Source organism: Limulus polyphemus, unplaced genomic scaffold (genome assembly GCF_000517525.1).
Source record: "Limulus polyphemus unplaced genomic scaffold, Limulus_polyphemus-2.1.2 Scaffold6308, whole genome shotgun sequence".
Classification (NCBI taxonomy): Eukaryota; Metazoa; Arthropoda; class Merostomata; order Xiphosura; family Limulidae; genus Limulus; species Limulus polyphemus.
Window position 1 is genome coordinate 12,697 of NW_013671918.1, and position 10,137 is coordinate 22,833.

The 10,137-nt window shown below is 35.8% G+C and overlaps 1 protein-coding gene across 1 annotated transcript in view; it reads left to right on the top strand.

Annotated features, from left to right (window-relative positions):
* The window catches only part of LOC111089458 (protein obstructor-E-like), a 23,565-nt gene that overhangs the window by 4,294 nt on the left and 9,134 nt on the right, over nt 1–10,137 (top strand). Inside the window, exons 3-4 of the mRNA XM_022401996.1 lie at nt 7,447–7,624; nt 9,057–9,458. Of these exons, the coding sequence (XP_022257704.1) occupies nt 7,582–7,624; nt 9,057–9,458 (445 nt within the window). The 5' untranslated portion in view covers nt 7,447–7,581. The remainder of the gene's footprint in view (nt 1–7,446; nt 7,625–9,056; nt 9,459–10,137) is intronic.

Here is a 10,137-nt window from a genome sequence, read left to right on the forward strand (position 1 = left end):
GTTTTTTGGCTGTTATCCAACCAATCAAACAGCGTCAAACAAACGTAATGCGTTTATACAAAGGCTTCGACATTGTGACAGAGACAGACAAATAGATGGAAGAAAACGTCACAGCCTATCCGAGGAAGGATATTCACACAACGAGATTGTTTAATGATACAGTGCCAACGATACAGTATTTGTCTCTGGAAACTTAAAAATCGTCTTTGGAGAGAATGGGCTCGAACCTATATTTCAAACCATTTCGGGGATATTTCATCACTCACAACGTGAACATTATTGTTATGAAAGAGAATCCCTTGAATAAAAAAAGCCATCACGATGAACATTGAGTGGGATAGCGGTCAGTCTGTGGACTTATAACGCTAAAATCAGGGGTTTAATTCCCCTAGGTGGACACACCAGATAGTTTGATGTGGCTTTGCTTTAAAAAACACACACACATTTGAACGGTTAAAAAATAATAAACGGGATTTGAAATTGACAAACCTCACAATTTTCCCGCTACATCCCGAAATCAGCAGTAGCTTTCATGAGAAATATGTCAAGGGAACTGGAATCCCAGAATCCTATTAGATTCCATTTTTTTGTCAGTAAGGCTGAATATTAAACAGGCGCCGGAGAGTGGAGATGAGGTTCTGTGGTTCGTGTCCCGTTACCGTCCAAACAAAAATTTTGCATTTTGAAGCCGTGTTGTATAAGAACGACGGTCAAATCCCATTATGAGTACTACACGAGTTGGCAAAGGGTTGTATTTATTAGTTACCCTCCCTCCAGTATATGGCTTAAAAATTAGTGACGGCTAGCGTAGATATTCCTCGTGTAGTTTTGTCGCTAAATCCAAGAAACAAACACAAAAGTTATGCCAAGTTATAAGAATATATTCGTATATAGCAAATATCATTCCATTTGTTCCAGTAAACAAAAAGCAGTCACTCAATAAAAACTGCCCCCCCTCCCCAGTGGCACAGCGGTATGTCCGCGGAGTTACAACGCTAGAAACCGGGTTTCGATAGCCGTGGTGGGCAGAGCACAGATAGCCCATTGTGTAGCGTTGTGCTTAACTCCAAACAAACAATAAAAGCTGACAGTCACTTACACGCACGTCTCGGTAGTCTAGTGGTTAAAGCTTTGTTTCTGGAACTGTATTTTGTCTCCTACACGTCATGCCGAAAGGGCATTTGTTCAATACCAAAACTTGCACAGTTAGGTTGGGCGATGATGGACAAAAGATTCGATGAAATGTCATTCGTATATGAAGTATAATGCTTTGAAATAATAACGTTCATAATTTCCTTATGTTTCAGTCGGACAATGAGAGTTCTAGATTGTGTGAATTTACATTATAATAAGACTGACGACGATTTTTTAAAACATTTCTTTATTGACCTGTACTAAAGGTTTCCAGAAAAAAGAAGCATAATAACAACGTGTGAAGTCTAGATGCTATTTTGGTAAGATGTACGGTCAAGATGGTATTATGGTATCTTTATTGAAAACCCGTTGTTCAGGACCAGTAAAGGATTTGTTAGAAAAAAAAATTATCAGTTCTTTTGTGATATAATGTCACAAAAAATACCGAATAACAGATCACGCTTTGCTAACCTAAAGCATTATATACAATAATAAGAACCCTAATTGAGGAGATATAACGATCTGATACCATTCTTTTAAAGGATGTTCACTGGATGTAACTGAACAACTGTTGAGCTTTTGTGACGATTGTTGCTACTGAGTGAAGTTATCCAGTTGACGAGTTTAATATTTGTTTTATTATTGTTGTAGATAATTTCTACAGCTTATGAATTAGTTTGGGTTAGTAGACGTTCGGGGTTTATATGTACAATTGTACTGGATGCATCATGGTTTGTCTGCTGTGGTGGATCGCTATTGTATGGCTGAGCTAAGAGAGTTGTTTATTGCTAAACACTATGCTTAGCCCTGCTCCAGACCCAGGAATGATTCCAAGAACTCCATGTCGTCCAGTATTCTTACTTTTGGACTGTTTCCCTGGAACTAGATCATCCTACACTCTCCTGAATCTGCTACCACGCCATCATATGACGAAGTTACATCGCTTGTCATTCCTCCTTCTTTTACAACAGTGTCAAACACTTCAACTTCGTCCACACTATGTTTTATGCTTCAATCAACCAGTTCACTTTTTACTGGCCACCAGTTCTGTACTACACGTTTCGGAATTTTTATTTTCTCATATGGACTGTAAGTTCTATACGACTCGTACACTCTCTTTGGAGATGTCTATTATTTTATTCTTCCTAAAACCCAATAAGCCTCGAATAAATGCTGGTTCTTATCGTCCTATCAGTCTTGCCAGTGTCTTCCATGAAATTTTAGAACGCATTTTAGTTCAACGACTCCACAGATTTATTATTGACCATTACCTCTTACCAGGTAGGATTCCATTCCTAGCTATCGATAATGGATCAACTTCTAAAATTATCAGACTTTATTCCCAATCATTATAATACTAAAAAGCCTTCTTTTACGTTACTTTTGGATTTTGAACACTATTACTTGCCTACATCCGAATTAGAAACTCATTTATATGTGGGAAATGTGCAGCTATTTCTTATGAGAGGACTCATTCTCGATCCTTCAACCTTTCTGCTGATGTTCCTCAAGGCTCTGTTCTATAACCTCTTCTGTATGTTCTTTATGTTTATGCCTAAATCGATCCATCATGTTCAATTATAGCAATATATCGATGACACTGCTCTTGTGTCCACCTGATCGTATTCCAAGAAACTAGTGCCACCAGCAGATAATTTCTTAAACTTCTACGTTAAGTCCATTTGATTATCTTAACCATGTGGATATCCTAAATGCCAAATTTATGCAGTTATCTATATCAAAATAGCTGAATGGTACTTGTTACTTTCTAATTTTCGCCTATTTGTTCTGTCTTTGAAAAACAAAGAAATTTCCTTTCCAAATCATCGCATCGTCCACACGCCTGTCTTCTTCTTTTGATACACTTACACATTCATTATGTACTATCAATTGCCAATTTCATTATATCTCTGTAATGGCCCTTCAGACCCTCGGTTTGGAATGAAATAATTGGGAGAAAACACACTTTTAAATCAAATTAAAATGTTTTTATAACCATAGGTTGTTTGTTGTTGTTTGAAGTTAAGCACAAAGCTACATAATGGGCTATCTGTGCTGTGCCCACCACGGGTATCGAAACCCGGTTTCTAGCATTGTAAGTCCGCTGTGCCACTGGGGGGCTAAACCATAGGAGAAGTAACTTACTGCTGTAACATTAAGGACTAATGTGTCAGTGTTCTTAAGATAATTATTTCAAAGGGATTATATTATTTCAGATTCTTTCTGTTATCTTTGATATCAATTAGATCTATTTGGCCAGCACCGTCGAATAACAAAACGAAAAAACAAAACAAAACAGGACTGCTATGTGGTGTATGTAGTTTTCTCAAGCATGCTAAGCACTATTTTATAAAACGTTGATTTTGTAGAAAATGTCTGTATTGAAATATATATATATGTGTGTGTGTGTGTGTGTGTGTGTGTGTGTATGTAATACCAAGATACAATGTTTAGTGTGTATTGTACTTTATGATTTCCTGTTGGTGTTGCACATTTTTTACATTTGACAAACTTTCAGTTGCATCTTCAGCATTAGAACGGTTTATTAGATTTGACAGACATTCATATGCATCTTCAGTATTAAAATAGTTTGCTAGATTTGGCAGACTGCAAGTTGTATCTTCAGCGTCAGAAAGCTTTGATAGATTGGACAGACACTCATTTGTATCTTCAGTATTAAAATAGTTTGCTAAATTTGACAAACCCTACGTTGCATCTTCAGCATTATAACGGTTTTCTAGATTTGACAGACTCCCAGTTGTGTCTTCGGCATTATAACAGTTTGCTAGATGTGACAAACCGTCCATTGCATTTTCAGCATTAGAACGGTTTGTAGATTTGACAGACTCCCAGTTGTGTCTTCAGCATTATAACGGTTTGCTAGATGTGACAAACCGTCCATTGCATTTTCAGCATTAGAACGGTTTGTAGATTTGACAGACTCCCAGTTGTGTCTTCAGCATTATAACGGTTTGCTAGATTTGGCAGACTCCCATTCACTGAGTACATTTTCCTCCGCAATGGCAGAGTGCCATACACTGAAATCCTGTACTCCTGCACATACATCTCTTTGAGGACAGTGTTGCAGCTCTACAGCCATACTTGATGAGTTGCCTGCAGCTTTTTGCGGCAACTCAGATAAGGTCGTCAAAGAATTTCTCCACCTGCTGTCCTTCTTAGTCCAGCCAAATGCATCTGAATAGGGAATATTCTGCTCAGTTTGAAAGCTTGTCAGCCAGATGCTAGCTTGGTATGCCCTCCACTTTACACGTTCCATAAGAGCCGAGTGTGTTAGTTGAAGGTTTTGCATCAGTTACACCTTGCGTGGAAAGAGTTCCTTCCTCAGGACATTGACGTTTCTACATCGTGTTGAGCTGTCATACAGAATGCAAGTGAATTGCTCTATGACGTTGAAGCTAGGTGAATTTACCGTCAATTGTTCAGAGGGATGCTGTGCAGAGAACTTGAAACCTTCAGTGGCTGAGGAAAATGTCTTTCATGCTTCCCAAGATGACTTTTTGCCCTGCCATTGAACTGTGATGTTTTATCAGACCGAGTAAAGACATAGATCAAAGGGAATACATTGAACTTTTCTTGATAAAATTCAAGGCAGATGAAGCTGATATGATAGTACCTGAAGTTCTTTCCTTTTCAAAAGGCAATCCAGAGCTTTTCAGAAAGATGTCGCTTTTTCAAATCAAAGAATATATCCACCAGGATTACAACAAAACTGTGTCCACTGTGCTGATTACATTAATATTTGCACCCTTTTACACAGCAATGGCAACATGAAAACATATTCCAGTGTCAGTCTCCTCGTGAACGGATGCTAGCATTAGCTAGCTGTTGAATGTGTACACAACTGATTGTCCAGAGGTAGTATAGACTTATTTTCCTGCTGGGTAATCACAGGCAGTTACATCTTCCGTCAGCAGTGCAAACAGCCCTGCTTTGTTGTTTGGGTCCTGTAGAAATCCAGAAAAATGTATAGGGATCTTTGTCTCAGGGGAGAAACTTTTCTCCCTACTCTTACCCTCTCTTCTCACGTGTGACCTCCTTCAAGCTGAGACGGTTATTGTGATATTTAGCTTTGATTGCTACCAGTTCACCTCCTGCAACATTATCTTCCAGTTTGTAACCATCTCTCTCACGCTCTTATCTAGTTCCGAAGTAAAGAAAGTATTCAACGTACCCCGAGTTTTTCTACAAAAAAATGCAGTCTCTGATAAATCCTTTTTGAGATTGTCGTTTAGACTTCCTCTCAACCTGTTCGCAACCATTACTTTTTTTTGTTGTTTCCATGTCACTCTCACATCCTTTCCAACTTGGAGTTAAAAAGCTGAGTCGATATGATTTATGCCATTTCGCATGGTGTTGCAATAGTGTCCAGTTCAGTACAAACTAACTCAACAGGAAGTGACTGAAGTTGTAAGAATCCCTCTACGTTCTGCAGAAACTCATCATAGGAATTAATTCCTTTGTCATCCAATCTGTCTGCCAGGCATTTTGAGTCATCACCACCTCCACAGATAATTGCACTTTTCCCAGTCTGTTATACCTGTCTTAGGAGCTGCATTCATCAAACTGAAAATAGAGGAAAATGTTTGTAGTTATACATGTCCTCTCGTCAATATTCCTGCTGGTATCAGGCCAACTGAAATACACAATTAGACTGGAAACGACGACCACAATATGCAGTTTCATAGTTTACTATGTGACCTTTGACCTTCACCTGACCTTGATCTAGGCCACCCAGCCCGGGAAACCCTCTTCAGAATGTTTGCTATGGACCTAAATATCATTTGTGCAAAGTTTGATGCTTTAATCCAGTGTGTGTCACTATCTCATTAAAATTTGGCCCTAAGCCAGTGGACTAATGTGGTTGACCTAATGAATGTACAACATTGTTCTGTTGTACAATTTGAGTAAAATTCGTCTAAAATATAATGTGTACAGATGTTTTGAATGTTTTTATAAATGATGTATGGCGGTAGTATGTAAATAAAGTAATAATATCTATTTTTATGTGTGCTTGCCTTCTCCTAAAATTTGTGGAAAGAATGAGGTAGCAGACTTCTGATTTTCAACAAATGGATTTTGTTTTTGACAGAACAGTGTCCCCTTTTTTCACTAGTCACTCAAGATCCATGCATTAAACAGATATGTTTGCTACTATTAAAATATTTTTACTATAATTAGTTATTTTAATATTTGATTGTTATCGAATACCATGAGGGGTCTCACACGTTGTACAAAGCCTTATGATAGCTAGGACCAGCACTGGAATTCAGCAGCACATGTTTATGTACATATATAAGAAAACGAGGGAAAAGGTGAAGCTAAAATATAGTTAAACTTATGAAATCTATACAAAGGTTATGTAAAATTAAAATATATTACAAGTGGAAAGATATACTAAAATTATTGTAGCATAGAAGTATTTAGAAACTACGTTTTGAACTATATATAGACCAACACAGACCTGCAAAACATTTGCAGTCAAACTAGTATCTTTATTCAAAAGTTCTTCTTAAAATACAGGATTTCTAGAATAATACAAAATAAATTTATAAATGCACTTGTCTAAGATCTAACATAAGTTAAGCCTTTTTTAAGTATGGCTTATATTCGATAAAAGAGATAAATTAACACTATAACTTGTGGACGTTTTTTTGCTTTTGTTTAGTTAGGACTCAACTTTATTGTACTTAATACTATCATTACATTTGTAATGTTATTCTATGACCTAAGGTTAGTTTTTTTTTTTAGATTTTGATAAGCTTTTAATATGTTGTACAAAATGTCTACTAAAAATATTTATATCCGCCTTTTCTTTGCACCTGTTGAAGAGCGATACCCGTGGTGAGCATAACTACAAACAAACAAATCATATTACTTTTTTCTTATAAAATGATAATTAAATTTAGTTGTAAATATTTTGGGTCAAACTTATTTACTTCACTAACTTTATTACCATATTAATTTGGCAAATATTTTTAAACAATTTATTCGAGTAAAATCTGGAAGTTTTTTTTATCTGTTAATAATACCAGACAAAGAAAAAGTACAATGTTTTTAATGAAGTCTGTCCTCAAATCAACAAAAGAAATTTGGATTGCATATATCTCGAGAACCTTTCGATCTTATCGTAAGTAAATAAATGATTTAATCTATTTGTGCGTGTACCTGTGTTAAATAAAATATATATCATTGACGTAAGCAGTTCGTTCTATTTGCATATCACTTCACTTAGTTCAGAATAATGATTTTTTAAAATTCGTCTCATTCAGAATCAAATTTCTTATTTGCCAGTGATAACCAGACATATTTTCACGCACGATAATAACGTGATAACTAACATCTACAATATAAAAGGGTGAAAGTTACTGTATCAAAGTTATATCCATCTTTCTATGAGAGGAAAATCGTGCAGAAAAAGTTAACAAGATGTCACTAAAGCAGATCATTGAACTTCGTTTTATCGGAGTGGGTGAGTTAGTTTCACTTATAATTTATGAACATATTTGCTTTTATCATCAATGTAGGACACTCACACATTATCAATAATTTAATCTTTTTATCCGTTATCCTAATTTACAGATTTTCGTATGCTTAAAAGGTGATTAAAATGCATGTTATTTAAGGAAATTGATCCCTAAACTTTCGACCACAAGAGCGGCACTGTTTTACACTGCTATTTAACTGTAGCTCAGAAATAAAAGGATAACGACGAAGAAAATAACTTCTGTCATCAAATTAGAATTGGCTATCCTTCAGCCGTAAAGGCTCTTTACTTTCTATTTTAGGGCGTCCAATAATTATTTGTTGAAGAAGAGAATTAAAAAAGGCAATTATAATAATATGTTATAAGTAAAAAAATACCAGATTAAAATAGAAAACATAAAAACGCTTGTCATGGGATAGTAACAGAATTACGTTGCGTTTAGACGTAGTAACAAAAGTATTTTGTGAGATATTCGCTGAATCACTGATCTGAAATGTAATGCTAGAGTATTGTGGATTTACTAGGAATTTAAACATAATTATTCAATATTTGTTATAGGATAGAACCAGGATTATCTGGGTCTGATAAATGTTAATGAAAAAAATGCGTTACTGTCCACTAGCAGAAATATTATGACTCATGATATTTATATAGGTGGCAGCGGAATGTCTAGAGTTTTATAACGCAATGATTTGCTTTGGAATAGTAAATGCATCATTATGGTTTTAAACACAATAACAATAGTAGACGACTCTTATGAATTTCTTGCACAGTAACAAAACAATGTTTAATAATGTTAATACAATCAGTGAGTGAGTTGAGGTTTCTGTGTGAATCAAACACAAACGCCATTATACGTTTTATAAACGTGATCAGGTAGATCTTTTGGGTTTGAAAAATTATAAATATCAAGATGAATAAGGTTTAAAATAAATTAACTTACATGGGTATTAAAATTACAAGGGTTTTAAGGATAATATCCTAAAGTGTATTGTAAAATGTAAATGAGATCAATGAGGTGTAAAGAATAAAATAGAATAACGTTTTGTGGTTAGAAGTAGAAGTCTTGTTTAAACAGTAAGATAATAGTGTTAGATATAGAAGTCTTGTTTAAACGGTAAGATAATAGTGTTAGAAGTAGAAGTCTTCTTTAAACGATAACACAATAGTGTTAGAAGTAGAAGTCTTGTTTAAACGGTAACATAATAGTGTTAGAAGTAGAAGCCTTGTTTAAACGGTAACATAATGAGTTAGAAGTAGAAGTCTTGTTTAAACGGTAGCATAATAGTGTTAGAAGTAGAAGTCTTGTTTAAACGGTAGCATAATAGTGTTAGAAGTAGAAGTCTTGTTTAAACGGTAACACAATAGTGTGTTAAAGTATTGTTGTAACATGTCTTTTCGGTGTCTTTATTTTCAGTGACCAATTGCATTTTGTTGATGAGCTTTGCAACATCAAACTTTACAACTTATCCTTGCCCATGTGAGTGTTGTATGATTGCTAGCAGAGTGGACTGCGGTCGCTATCTCTCGTGCGTGGACAAAATAGGTTTTTCTAAAAACTGTTCTGATGGTCTTTTGTTCAATCAGGAAATACAGTCCTGCGACCACGCGGAGCATGTCACGTGCCCCACCAGGCCTCCTATCCCAGATAATTATAGGTGCTCAACCACAGAAGGCCTTTTCCCGTATGAACCAGATTGCTCCTGGTTTATACAATGTTCCAACAATATCCCTTACACTATGTCATGCCCGGTAGGACTACTTTTCAACAAAATGAAGAAAGAGTGCGATTACAAAGATAACACAGACTGTGAGAAAGGTAGGGCAACATTTCAGTGTTAACATAAAGTTTTTTTAAAACTTTTCATTTTTTATCCATAAGAAAATTAGTGGCTAGAAATTATAGTTTCTAGGATAGGTTAGGAGTTCCTTATTTATCAAGGACATCTTACAGGCATCTTTTGAGTCTTTATTTTCTGCCTTCCAGTCTTCTGTCCTATTGAAAAGTCGTTGATCATGGTAGTATAGTGTTTCTTCCATCTAGTGCTAGTTACACTATAAAAAACTGATTTCCAATTATTGTTTCACTGCGTTATCATTTTTAGTACCTTTTCTGAACATTCACAAATTTTGAAATGATTACATGTACACTACCGGTCATCTGTATTCAGTGGCATAGCAAGAGGGGGCAAGGGGCAGTCGCCCACGGGCGCTGGTGTGAAGGGGCGCAAAATTTTCTCTGGCCTATAATGCCTCTTAATGAATAATTATGCCCTACCCTAGGATATAGCGCAACTGCCCTACGTTAAGTAAATACGACACAGTGTTACGTTATTTGTGTGTATTACGCTTGCAGTTTTAACTTTTAAAAGCCGCCCATTGAAATACAGTGAGACAAAATTTATGTACAGAAGTAAATTACACTATTCCATCATTCATCTTTAGGTCAAATACAAGTCCTAGAGTACAACATACAAGTAAGTGTATTCGATGAGGAG